The 14,550-nt window shown below is 40.8% G+C and overlaps 1 protein-coding gene across 5 annotated transcripts in view; it reads left to right on the plus strand.

Moving 5' to 3' along the window:
• The window catches only part of acbd6 (acyl-CoA binding domain containing 6), a 202,251-nt gene that overhangs the window by 36,198 nt on the left and 151,503 nt on the right, over positions 1 to 14,550 (plus strand). For all 5 annotated transcript variants that reach the window (XR_015758201.1, XM_043699916.2, XM_043699920.2 and 2 more), the window contains exon 4: positions 8,609 to 8,688. Coding sequence is in view for 4 of the 5 variants with exons in the window: in XM_043699916.2 (XP_043555851.2) it covers positions 8,609 to 8,688 (80 nt within the window). In the remaining variant the exon portion in view is untranslated. The remainder of the gene's footprint in view (positions 1 to 8,608; positions 8,689 to 14,550) is intronic.

Consider the following 14,550-nt stretch of genomic DNA (forward strand, 5'->3'; position numbering starts at 1 on the left):
GCCCTTCTTCAGGAATGCTTATGCCCGAAACGTCGATTCTCCTGTTCCTTGGATGCTGCCTGACTGCTGCACTTTTCCAGCAACACATTTTCAGCTCTGATCTCCAGCATCTGCAGCCCTCACTTTCTCTTAATGAAATGTTTTTAGCCTGGAGCTCGGTAAGCAATGGTGTTCCGCAGGATCTGTTCTGAGACTTCTGCTCTTGTAATTCTTATAATAACTTGGATGAGGAAGTGGAAGGATGGGTTAGTAAGTTTGCCGATGACACAAAAATTGATAGAGTTGTGGATAGTGTGGAGGACTGTTGTAGGTTGCAACGGGACATTGACAGGAAGTAGAGCTGAGAAGTGGCAGATGGAGTTCAACCTGGAAAATTGTGAAGTGATTCATTTTGGAAGGTCAAAGTTGAATGCAGATTACAGGGTTAAAGGCAGGATTCTTGGCAGTGTGGAGGAACAGAGGGATCTTGGAATGTCTATAAATCCCTCAAAGTTACTACCCAAAATGATAGGTTTGTTAAGAAGGCATATGGTGTGTAGGCTTTCATTAGCAGGGGGAATTGAGTTTAAGAGCCATGAGATGATGCTGCAGTTCTATAAAGCCCTGGTTAGACTACACTTAGAATATTGTGTTCAGTTCGGGTTATTATAGGAAGGATATGGAAGCTTTAGAGAGAGTGCAAAGGAGATTTACCAGGATGCTGTCTGGACTGGAGGGTATGTTTTATGAAGAACATTTGAGGGAGCTAGGATTTTTCTCACTGGAGTGAAGAGAAATGAGAGGTGGCTTGATGGAGGTGGACAAGATGATGAGAGGCATAGATGGAGTAGATCGCCAGAGATTTTTTCCCAGGGCAGAAATGGCTGTCATGAGAGGGCATAATTTTTAGATGTTTAGAGAAAGGTTTAGGGGAGATGTCAGATGTAGGTTTTTTACAGTGTGTGGTGGGTGCATGGAATGCACTGCCTGCGGTGGTAGTAGAGTCAGATACATTAGGGACATTTAAGCAACTCTTGGATAAGCACATGGATGATAGTAAAATGTAGGTTAGTTTGATCTTAGAGTAAGATAAAATGTGGGCATAACACCTAGGGCCGAAGGGCCTGTACTGTGGTGTACTGTTCTATGTTTTGTGCTGTCCATATCCCTCTATTCTCTGCCTATTCATATATCTGTCAAGATGCTCTTAAATATTGCTATTGTATCTGCCTTGACCACCACCTCTGGCAGCACATTCCAGGCGCTTGGATCCCTCTGTTAAAAAAAAAAGTGTCTCCCACTTCTCCTTTAAATTTACCCCCTTTTTACTTTTATACCTATGGTTCCCAAGTAATTAACATTTCTACCCCGGGAGAAACAGATCTGACTATCCATGCCTTTCATTGTTTTGTAAACTTCTATCGCATCACCCCTCATCCTTCATTCAAGTGAAAACAAGCCACGTTTGTCCTATTTCTCCTATTTCTCCTCATAGCTAATACCCTCCAAACCAGGAATTTCCTGGCAAAATCTTTCTGTACCTTCTCCAAAGCCTCCACATTGTTCTGGTAGTGTGGCAACCAGAACTGTACATAATATTCAAACTGTGGCCTAACTACAGTTCTACACAACCTCAACATGACTTGCCAATTTTTATACTCCAAGCTCTGACCGATGATGACATAAATGCTGTACGCCTTCTTGACCATGTTTATGCATTTCTGTTGCTACTTTCAGGGAACTGTGGACCTGTGCACCTAGCTCCCTCCATCTGTTGATAGTACTACAGCACATTTCCCAATTGCAATAGCTCTTCTGAAATGCATCACCATGTATTTGTCTTTAGTGGAGAACTTGTGGGTGATGATGTTCCAATCATTTGCTGCCCTTGTCTTTCTAGGTGGTACTCGTTGCAAGTTTGGCAGGTGCTATTGAAGGATCCTTGGGTATTTTTAGCCAGTACATACTGCTGCCAGTGTACACAGGTGGTGAAGGGAGTAAATGTTGAAGGTGTTAGATGAGATAACAGTCAAGCAGACTACTTAGTCCTGAACAGTATTGTTAGAACTGTACTCATCTAGACAAATGGAGAATATTCTATTTGATTCCTGACTTGTGTCTTGCAGATGGTAGACAGACACTGGGGAGACAGAAGTTGAGTTACTTGCTGCAGAATTTCTAGCCTTTGACCTGCTTTGACAGGCACAGTATTTGGATGGCTAGTCCAGTTCAATTCTGGTCAATGATAACCCCAGGATTTCTGTTGTGGAGGACTCAGCCGTGTAATGACATTCAATATCATTGAATGGTCATAGCTTGACACTTGAGTGCCCAAATGGTATTTTGACATGCTGGATGTTGTCTAGATCTTGCTGCATTTGGACAACGACTGTTTCAGTATATGAAGTGCTGTGAATCATTTTGAACTTCATATTATCAGCAGTGAACAGTCCCACATCTGACTTTGATGGTAGAAGAAAAGTCATTGAAGCAGCTGACTATGATTGAGTCCAATGCTCTGGCATGAGCATGCACAGCTGCTCTAACATTCTGGTTCTGAAGGTTGCTGTCGCACATACAAATACCTGCTCAGATGGTAAGAAAATTAGAGAATGCTGGTTGAGTTTAGGACAGTACTCTGAGAAATTATGGGCTCTTGTCACGCTCCACCACTGCTAGAAAGCCTGGGTTAAAGTCCCATCTGCTGGAGATATGTTTCATAAAATAACTGAACAGGTTGATTAAAAATATCTCTCTTGAAAAAATCTGTAATGACATCCTCGAATTAAAACAATTGACCTCCAACAGCCATCTCCTTTTGGGCTGGTGTGTCTTCATCCAGCAGAGAGTTTTTGTCCTGTTCCCAAAAACTCCAATTTATCTAGGACTATTTTGTGTCACACCTTTGTCTATGTCAAACAAAGTTTCTTCTTCCTCATCTCTGGGGTTCAGCTGTTTTGTTCAAGATTGTGATGAGGCCAGGAGCTGAGTAGCCCTGGCAGAACCCAACTGATTGTCACTTATTGCTAAGTGGTGCCATGTGATAGCACTGTCAGTGACCCCTTGCATCACTATAATGATTGAGTGTAGACTTATAGAATGGTAATGGGCTGAGTTAGATTTGCCTGGTTTTCATAAGCAATGTATAGTTGGGTGATTTGCCATATTATTGTAGTTGTTGTGGAACACTTAGCAAGCTGGGGGCATAGCTAATTCTGAAGCACAAGTCTTCAACATTTGTGGGAATGTTGTCAGGGCCTTTAGCCTTTGCAGCATTCAGTACATTCAACTGTTTCTGACATCCTGTGAATCAAATTGGCTGAAGACTGACATCTTTGAAGCAGGGGACCTTCTTAGGAGGTCAAAATGGATCATCCACTCATCACTTCTGGCTGACGATGATTGCAAATGCTTTACTTTTGTAATTTGCACTGATGTGCTGGGTTCCATCATCACTGAAGAAGGGATATTTGTGGAATCACCTCCTGTTGGTTGCTTAATTTTCCAATACCATTAATGGCTGGATGTCAGAGGCCTGCAGAGCTTAGATGTCATCTGTTGGTTGTGGATTGCTCACCTATGTCTGTTGCATGTTACTTCCATTGTTTGGCATGCATGTAATCTTGTGCGTAGCTTCACCAGGTTGACACCTAGTTTTTAGGTATATTTAGTGCTTTCCTGACATGCCTTCCTGTACCCTTCATTGAACTGGAGTTGATCCCCTGACTTGATGCTATGTTAGAGTGGGGGGTATGCCGGTTCATCAAGTAATGTGTGGTTGAATACAATTCTGCTACAGATGGCCCACAGAACCTATTTTTCAACTGCTAGATCTCATCAAAGTCCATTTAATACAGTGGTATTGCAGATGTAGTCTAGCTATTGAGTGTTTTAACTCAGTGAGTAGTGGTGATACTTGGTGAGGAACGTTGAGCTGCTTCATCCGGAGTGCATTCTGTATCCTTGCAACCCTCAGTACCTGCCCCAATCAGTATTCAACATAGAAAAATATTGATTTATCAGCTGAGGTGCTGTTAAGGAAAATGGTAGGTGGAAATCAGAAGGAGGTATTGTTGCCAATATTTGACCAAATTACAAAAGTTAAATCTTGCAAATGACTGATGACTGCCATTCATCGTCCTTTAAGTCAATTAAAAGATTTAGTTGTTCAAATGATTTCCTGGAAGACTTTTCAACAAAGTATGAAAATTAATGTCGTTTTGATGAACTCATTATTCAGTCATTTTTATTTAAAATGTAGATTCACTTGTCATAAAATTGTTATCATGTACAAATAAATTGAAATTCCAGAACAAACAGAATTGTTGGACTTTTTTCTAATTAGGTAATTCAGAATTGTTACATAATAATCAGTGGGCCTGAAAATAGAAGAAGCACCAGGGCCCACATTGCCTCCTTCTCCATCTAATCTCTTCACATATCTTTCTATTCACTTCTCCTGCATGGCCCCATATACCTTCTCCCTAAATGCTTCTATGCAATTGGCCTCAGACACTTCTTTGTGACAGCAAATTCCACATTCTCTCTGCAGTTCTGAAGAAGGGTCACTGGACCTGAAACATTAACTCCGCTTTCTCTCTACAGATGTTGCCAGACCTGCTGAGTTTCTCCAGCAATTTCTGTTTTCGTTCCGCATTCTTATCATTTTGTGACTAAAGAATTTTCTCTTCTGTTCCTAATTCACTTTATTAATATTAGTCTTATATTTCTGACCCCTAGATTTGGATTTGCTTTCAGTCTTTCTCTAGTGATAGAAATTAATATTCAATCATGTTTCACCCTTGAGTAAGGAGCCTCAAGAAAATGACAACACTTAGCAGCACTTTGTACTTGAAAGAAATTACTACCTACTCCACCACCAAAATTCAAGCAAACTTAACAATCCATAAAACCCATGTGGCTCGTGAAAATTTGTATGTACAATGGAACAAATCAAAATCATACCAGAACACTGCCCCTCTTCAGTTATTGAGCTGCCAGTTTTCTATGTGTTTTCTGGATCTTTGAAATAGAATTTCTCTTTGACATTTCTCTTTAGTCCGCACTTGGAGTATTGTGTTCAGTTTTGGTCACCTTGCTTTAGGAAAAATGTTATTCAAATACATGGATAGGAAATGATTAGAGGGATGTAGGCCAAGTGCAGGGAAATGGGGCAAGCATGGAAGGACATTTTGGCTGGCATGGGCCAGTTTGGGCCAAAGGGCCTGTCTCCGTGCTGTAGGACTCTATGACTATATGGCACAGTTTCGTTTATTCCTCAACCAAACTTTGAATAAGGGAGGAACTAACTGACAAATAGAATTAGAAAACATTTAGAGCAACCTTGCATTTCCAGATTCCACTGGTGGTGGGCCCATACATTATTCAGTGGAAATTAATGTGCCCAACTGTCTTGGATCACACGGTGTATCCAAGTGGTTCTTTTCAGATTTGGTTAAATCTAGTTAAGAGAAAACTCGACAACAGCAATTTGCTCAAATATGAACATTTGTTAGTAATAATAAAAGATGAAAAAGGAAGGAGAAAGGACTGTAACATGACCATCTATTAAGTAATAAAAAAAATGAAAAAGGAAGGAAAAGAAAGCCATGAGCCTCACACTCTCCTGCAATATCGGGACCCCTCACTCGACGGCTGGTCTGGATGATTGTGTTTGGTTCTGGCACTGTTTGCAATCCCAGTCCAAGGTGAAATCTGATGACTTGGAACAAAACTCTCTCTCATACAGTGTAACAAACAGTCAGTACAGAAAACAGTACAGAAAAACAACTTTGATTATGCCATCTGTAGCATGTACAGGAATGTTCACAGGGTTTACTAAAGGTCATGCAACTGTCGAATATCATCAACAATGTTAGCCCTTCAGCCCATCCTATGCACCAACATTCCAGAATGTTCTCAATAAAGCCCTCCAGTTGACTTAATTCTAAATTGCTTCTTAAAATCTGCTTCTTTGTAAGCTTCTGATCACAAGATTTTGACTTCTTGTCAGTCTGAACTCCTATTCATGCATTCATTTTGAGTGTTTCATTGGGGTACCCTGGGGAATAATCTGTTCTTTTTGTACCCTGCATTTCTCAATTGAAGAAAGTAAGGTCTACACATTTATTTGCCAGCTTTGTTTCATTGTATTTTTGAGCCTGGTGTTCAATGGGAGATGCATACAAATCATGCAGAGCTATCAGCGTGTTCATTGTTTGAAGTTGCTGACTTGTTGGACTGTACAACCGTGACCTCCGATGAAGCTTTGTAAACCTAGAAATGTCACTCCATCCTACAGAGCACGTGTCATAGTGTAGGACCAGAAAAAAAATGCAACTAATGTACAAAAGTTAACCATAGAGAATAATTGATTCCTGTTGTTCTTATTGAAAACATGGCCGTGCAAACTGATTCTGACAGGCAATTAGTAATTATCTATTACAGCATTATGTAATTTTTTAATTGTTGTACGTCTGGATAGTCACTCGAGCTCTGCAGTCTGACTGCCTTTGTTTTAGAGGTGGGTTGGTTTATTTCACTATTTGATATTCTTTTAAAGTGTCTTTTTGTTTCTAACAAATAGAGTCATAGGGATGTACAGAATGGAAATAGACCCATCAGTCCGACTCGTCCATGCCAACCAGATATTCCAACCCAATCTAGTCCCACCTGCCAGCACCTGGCCCATATCCCTCCAAACCCTTCCTATTCGTATACCCATCCAGATGCCTTTTAAATATTGCAATTGTACTAGCCTCCACCATTTCCTCTAGCAGCTCATTCCACATTGGCAGCTTACTTTTTTGTTGTTTGTTTTTCATACTATAGGCTATCAGGACAGGCCCACAATAAAAAAAATACCAAATAGAAAAGATGATTTTAAGGTAATCTTGCATTTCCAACTTCTACTGGTTGTGATTCCCTGCATTGTTCAGGGAGAATCTAAGTGCCACAGGTTCCAGAATTCCCTCAGTACACCCCTCCAGATGACTCCATTTCAATCACTTCTTAAAATCTGCTTCTTTGTAAGCGTCTGATTACCTCTATTGCTTCCTTCCTTGACTTGCTGACTTGCATTAAATATTGTTTATATGTCAGAATGCTTGAGAATGTTATTCCATTTCACCCCACTACATATTTGCAAATTATAGATGACCCATATTTGCATCTTTGAAAATGACAAAATATGTTTTGGTCTCCGACTAAATATAAGCTTTCTTTAAAACAAACTTTTTTAATGTACTTCTGTGACACTAGAAATAATTTCTAGAACATAGTTCAACCCTGAAGCAAATGGGCAGTGTGATGTTCTCTGTTTTGGCAAAACAAATAAATGCAGGCTAAGTTAGTTACAAAGTGATTTTTCTAAATGGTTTGCCAAAATACTTACTGTTCCTCTATTTATCTCTGTTTGCTTCCTTTGTTTTTCTTTTGACAGGTCTTTTTTTCCCTGTGTTTTTGATTGCTTAATGTTGTAGTCAGTTTGAATTTGTATCTAATTCATTTCTTACCATTTCCTTGCCTTTTTTCTATTCTACTTCTTCTTTTCCCTCTTTTGTCTGTTCCTCATATTTCATCACCATATTGCAAACTATAGAGATTGAAGTTTTCCTTTTCAGTAGGTATCAGTTGTACTGCTGAATCTGGTATCAGGTAAAAACAATGACTGCAGATGCTGGAAACCAGATTTTGGATTAGTGGTGCTGGAAGAGCACAGCAGTTCAGGCAGCATCCGAGGAGCAGCAAAATCGACGTTTCGGGCAAAAGCCCTTCATCAGGAATAATCTGGTATAAGTCAAGTGGTACTCTTCACTGTGAAGAAAAGCTCAGCAACAACGTATGTGATGGAATCAGTGAGACTAGGGAGTTGAAACTGAGTCAGTAACAAAGGTACGGCCTCAGACAGATAGCTGAAAGATTAATTTCAGGGAATAATTAAATGAACCTTTCACCTGAGAAATATTTGCATGCCCGTGTTAAGTATTTATTACACTGTGATCATTATGTAAGACATTGTTGACTCACCAGAAAGGCTGCAATTTAGTAATTGTAGGTAGAGCAAAGGTCGAGGAAAAGAAATTTAGTTACAGCTCATTTGAAGCAGTTTTATTCTCATTGTAAGTCTTAAATATTGTTTAATTTTCGCATACGTTACTAACCAGCTTTCTATTTGTTACCTCGTTGTTGTTAAATGAAAACTGCATCCTTCTTATTGTCCTTTTGATAAAGGAATGAAGCATCAGTTGCATAAAATTCAACTAAAAATAAAATAGCAACAAAGATTTTCATACAATAATTTTAATGGCTTTGAGGGAATAGCTATTTCCTTGATGAGGATTAGATTGGAGAATCGCCAGCTTTTCCTAGTGAGCTCCTATGTTTTCTTTGTGAATTGTTAGTTTCGTACAGCTTGAAGATTTTTGCAATTTGCCAAATAAAGAAGTTGATAAGTTTACAATAAATCCTTCATTGCTATTTCAAAAAGACAAATAGTGCGGGCTTCACAAGAATGTTGGCTGAATGAAACTGGGAAATGTACAGTAAATGGAAATGTCGACTTTTCTGTAAAATTGCCTATAAGTTTACAGTTATTGAGTGTGTACTAATTCATCCGATTATGTTTCAGGATTCAGTAAAGGAGTCTGATCAGAAATTACGGTTTGGTGGGCCTGTAGTCAGCAGCCTTTATCAAGAGGAAATGATCAGGTAAGGTGGTTAAATGGTGTCACACTTGATCATATTCATGCATTGTTTTGTGGGAAAGGATTGTAATTGACTTGTCCCTAGTTAGTTACATAAACTGGATAAATTAATAACAACAAAAACTTGTACTCATGTCGCACGTTTTATCATTAAATATTCCCCAAGGCGCTTCACAGAAGTATAATAGTACTGCTGAATATTTAGTTTGACATACATTTATTTCACTAGATTATGTGATTGTATTCTGCAGATATTCTGAGTTGAATTTGTTTCTCATATTAACCAGCTCAATTCTTGAATGAGTTGTTTATTCCTTGAAATGTCTCTATTTTGTAATGATATAATAGTGTTCAATACAGTCTGTGCTGCTGTTGTGCAGTGCTCCAAATTTAGGCTCATGCATTTAATTAGTAAGCTACATTGTAGTAACTGCAAAATTCGCAGTGGTGAATAATAAATCCTTAACAGAATATTCCCCACTATTCCTAGTTGTCACGAGGTAGGAAATGTGAGTGGGTCCATCAGAGATTACTTGGAGTCCATTTTGAAAGTAGTGCTGGCTTACTCAGTTTCATGAAAGTGTAAATGATTAAAGGCTGTTGTATTTCTTCCATTGCTCATTCTTTTGACCTTTGTGACCTGCTTTGCTGTGACATCATGTTTGATGTTGAGTTGGAGATAAAATCAATGACAGGAAGAAAAAATAAAGTCAACTCAACATCACTTTGGTGTAATTCTAAAGCCCATGTAATTTGAAACTAGATAGACTTTTTAACTATGTTTCATTCCTTTTGGGCATCTATGCCTTGATAAGTGTGACTAATTTAGGTGATTAAAAGCAATGAGGTCATGCAACGTTTATCCTTCAGCTATTGGCTGATACCCTCTGTGCACTTTTTCCATGAAACTTCCCTGATTGAGAGAAAATATTGAGAAATCAATGCTAGTGAAATTTAATATCAAAATGAATAACTCCATTCTGAAATGAAACCAAGAATGTGCTAAACTAATTGTAAAGTTTAACAAGGAAAATCATGCATTTTCAGGGATTTCTTTGTGACGGTACCTTTGATATGATCTGGATGCAGTATTTTCAGAATTAAATTTCTTGCTATTTTTTGCTCCTCAAAATGCTTGGATTGACTTTTCCACGAGGTATATGGAAATTTCGGCTAGAATGTTGTTCTTTTGCAACGTTTTGTACAAAATTCTAATACTTCCAACTCCACCACTACTGTCCCCAAGATATGACCGCTAACTTCCCCAAGTTCCCAAGTTTTCATGTTTATCTCCACGGTAAATACAGAGGAGAAATATTTATTGAAGACCTTGCCCATCTCTTGCGGTTCACCTTGGCCCTTGCGGGGTCCTATTCTCTCTCTAGTTATTCATTTTCCTTCAATATATTTAAAGAACCTCTTTGAATTCACCCTGATCTTGTCAGCCAAGGCGATCTCGTGCCCTCTTTTTGCCCTCCTGATTTCCTTCTTCAGAAACTTTTGTAACCCGTTTATACCTGCATGGATTCCCTTGATCCCAGCTGCCTGTACCTGAGCCGTGCCTCCTTTTTTTTCTGGTCAGAGCCTCAATATCTCTTGTCATCCAGGATTTCCTTTTCCTGTCAACCTTGCCTTTCACCCTCACAGGAACTTATAGACCTTAAACTCTAGCTATCTCAATTTTAAAGGCCTCCCACTTGCCAGAGGTCCCTTTGCCTCCTAACAGACTACTCCAAACAACCCCTGCAAGTTCCTATCTAATTCCATGAAAATTTGCCTTACCCCAATTTAGAACTTGAACCTGTGGAACAGTTTTGTCCCTCTCCATAATTATTTTAAAATTAATAGAACTATGGTCACTGGTCCGAAAATGCTCTTCCACTGCATGGTGGATCAGTGGTTAGCACTGCTGCCTCACATCGCCAGGGACCTGGGTTCAATTCCAGCCTTGTGTGACTGTCTGTGTGGAGTTTGCCCATTCTCCCCCCTGTCTGCGTGGGTTTCCTCCGGGTGCTCCGGTTTCCTCCCACAGTCCAAAGATGTGCAGGTCAGGTGAATTGGCATTGCGAAATTGCCCATAGTGTGAGGTGCATTAGTCAGAGGGAAATGGGTCGGTGTGGACTTGTTGGGCTGAAGGGCCTGTTTCCACACTGTAGGGAATGTAATCTAATCTAATTTAATCTAATCACCTGTCCTGCCCTATTTCCCAAGAGTAGGTCGAGTTTTGCCTCTTCCTGAGTAGGACCCTTTACATACTGCTTGAGGAACGTTTCCTGACCACAGTTAACAAATAACACCCCATTTAAGCCCTTAACGCGACGGCAGTCCCAGTCTCTGTTGGGAAAATTAAAATCCCCTACTATCACAACTGTATTACTCCTGCAAGTCTCCCCAGTCTCTTTGCATATTTGTTCCTCTAATTTCTATTGACTATTTGAGGGCCTATAGTACAATCCCAATAACATCACCATCCCCTTCTTATTTCTTAGTTCCACCCACAAAGCCTCGCTGGATGATCCTTCAGTTATTTCATCTCTGATTACTGCCATGATACTCACCCTTAATCAAAAATGCAACTCCTCTCCCCTCTTTCCACTACCTGTGTCCCCTTGAAAGCACCTGTACTCTGGCAGATTAAACTGCCAGACCTGTCCCTCCATTAGCCGTGTTTCTGTAATGGCTGTAATATCCCAGTCCCATGTAGCTACACACGCCCTGAGTTCATCGGCCTTACCTGTCAACCCTCTTGCATTGAAATAGATGCAATTTAATCCAACAGGCATTCCTTTCTCCCTGTCATGTTCCAGCCTGACTGTCTCTTGACTTTACTATCTCTGGTTACTCCAACTCATTCCAGCCTCGCACTTGCCTCCCTGCTGTTGAGGATCCCACCTCCTGCCAATCTAGTTTAAACCCTTGTAGCGCTAGCAAACCAGGCCGCCAAGAAATTGGTTCCCCTCCAGTTCAGATGCAACCTGTCCCTCTTGAACAGTTCACTTCTGTCCCAGAAAAGATCCCAATGATCTAAAAATCTGAATCCCTGCCCCCACACTAATTCTTTAGCTGTGCCATATCCTCTAGTTCTTACCCTCACTAGCACATGGCACTGGAAGTGATCCAGAGATTACCATCAACAAAGTCCAGTCATCTGAAGATCCTATATATTTTATTGTTTCTTTCAAGAATTGATCATGATTAGTTAAAAGTGGCTATTCTGCAGAAAGAAGTCATTTTCCTCTCTTTACCTGTTTGTGTGTGTTGTATGTGTTTGTGTGTTTTGGATTATTAAGAGAGGTAGACATTTTTATTTTCATGTTACAAATGAAGTGTTCTTTGCCTTCATTGAATAGGTTTTGATCTGTAATCAGTGAATAGTTTTGAATTTATTAGAGAAATCTGTTTATTTGATCTTTTCATTCCAAGTCTAATACAGAAAAAGCATACGCTCGGTCATATCTGGAACTGGGTAAAATAGATCTTTCCCAATTGACGAGTCATCTGACTAGTCTATCTCCCCTCTTCTATGTTCCTACCCCCATCACTGAATTAGCTGGTGTCAGCCACCAGTCACTATTCTGGAGGCTCTGTCTGAGTGTGGTCTTCATTTCCTGTGTGGTCCAGGCAATGGAAATGCTGTGATCTTCAGCACCATAGGCATAACACTTCCTCCAAAGCTGTGTGGAGACTGCAGGAGGGAGCAGATACCATCTTCATTTTCAACTAGCTACAATACATTTGGTACATTGTTTGACAGCACTGAAGTCCTGGATCCATTCTTTGTGCACTGCTTCTTCATCCATAGATGCAGGCCCTGAGCTTTGTGACTCTGGTTCTGTCGATGTCCTTCATTCCTTCTATTCCTGCTCTTCCTTCTTTCATCTCAACCTTAGTGAAGCTAACATAGCTGCTGGGTAAATTGCGCAGACTTCTAGAGTGGAAGTACTGATCTGTGAAAAAAATCTCTGGAATGAGATTTTTGTTTCCATTTGATACCTTGACATAGTTTTTTAATTCACCTATGGTGTGTGGGTGTCATTCCTGCACTCGCCATTGAACAAGGATTGATCCCCTGGCTTGATAGTTGAGTGAGGGATAGGCCTGGCTATGGGTTGCAGATTGTGCTCGAAATCAATTCTGTTGCTGTTCGTGGCCCACTGTGCTTATGGGTGCCCAGTCTTGAGTTGCTAGATATATTTGCAGTCTGTCCCAGTTAGCACCGTTATGGTGCCACACAATATGATGGAGAGGATTATCAATGTGAAGCGGGACTTTGTCTCTGCTAGGACTGTGTAGTGGTTACTCTTACCGATATTGTCATGGACAGATGCATCTGCAGCTGGCGGTTTGGTAAGGATGAGGTCAAGTGTGTTTTTCCCTCTTGTTAGTCCTGCTGCAGACCCAGTTCGGCAGTAATGTCCTTTAGGACCCCACCAGTTAATCAGGAATATTGCCGAGCCACTCTTGGCAGGGGACATTAAAATCCCCCACCCAGAATACGTTTTGTGCCCTTGCCACCCATAGTGCTTCCTCCAGAATTATTCAGCATGGAGGAGAACTGATTCATCAGTCACTGGAGGATTCTGCATGGTAATCAGCACAATGTTTCCTTGCCCATGTTTAACCTTAAGCCATGAGACTTCATAGGGCGTGGAGTCAATACTGAGGACCCTCCCATCTGTGTATCACCAAGCCGCCACCTCGGCTGAGTCCATCTGGTAGGACAGGGCATATTCAGGGATGGTGGTGTATAGGGCATAGTCCAACTCACGGAATCATACCTTACAGACAGTATCAGGCTATTGCTTGACTAGTCTATTCACCAGCTCTCCCAATTTTGACATTAGCCCCCAGATGTTAGTAAGGAGGTCTTTCAGGGTCAACAGTGCTGTTTTACCATTATTGTTTCTGGTGCCTCGGTTGATTCCAGGTCATCTGTCTGGCTTCAGTTAATTTACCCTTTCGGCCCTTATCATTTTACTTATGTTGAGTGAAACCATAAACGACTGCCAACCCTCCGTGGTGAGACACATCATCCCATTATTGGCCCTTTCATTATCTTCATCGATATTCCTCCTGTATCCCCATTCCCATTCCTATTCAGGTCCCCATTTTCAGTCTTACTAATACAGCTTCCCTGCACTTGCTCATTTGTCCTCATGGCATCATTTTGTTACTCAACCTAAATTTGCAGGCCCTACCCTTCCTTGCTCCCCTTCCACCTCTCAAGGTGATTCCCTCTTTGCGTCCCAGTCTGCTCTCTCCATTCCTCAGGATCATTCCAGTACGCCTGACAACCATTTGCTTTAAGTTCAACTCCCTACCACTCCTTTTCATCCAACCTACCTTCCTGTCAAACGTTTCAATTGAGTGCATTTTCAGCTGAGAGCCCTTTGTAAATGGAGACCCCTATTTAAGTTGTTTGCCTACCCTGGTCAGGTTTGCTGGCATCAGTCAGTATGGCTGCCTCACTTGGGCAGGCAACTGGGCCCCATCAACCGTCAGCCCTTACACTAAGTGTTAAACTACAAGCAGGATTGTATATGACTGAGACTTCTCATAAAGTATTGACCTGGTGAGGCTTCACTCTTTCTGCTGTTTGCTTAGAGAAGCAGCTTGAGTATGAAGGAACCAAGCTGAAAATGTGTTGCTGGAACAGCGCAGCAGGTCAGGCAGCATCCAGGGAACAGGAGAATCGACGTTTCGGGCATAAGCCCTTCTTCAGGAATCCTATGAAGGAACCAAGTTAGTAAAGAGCCTTTTATCAGCTGAAACTTTGAGAAACAGATCTTTCCATTCCCATTCCTATTCTAACTTTCCAAACATAGACTGGGACTGGCATAGTGTTCAGGGTTTAGATGGAGAGGAA

Source organism: Chiloscyllium plagiosum, unplaced genomic scaffold (assembly GCF_037043375.1).
Source record: "Chiloscyllium plagiosum isolate Xiang-an unplaced genomic scaffold, Cpla_swu_hap1 HiC_scaffold_9, whole genome shotgun sequence".
Classification (NCBI taxonomy): domain Eukaryota; kingdom Metazoa; phylum Chordata; class Chondrichthyes; order Orectolobiformes; family Hemiscylliidae; genus Chiloscyllium; species Chiloscyllium plagiosum.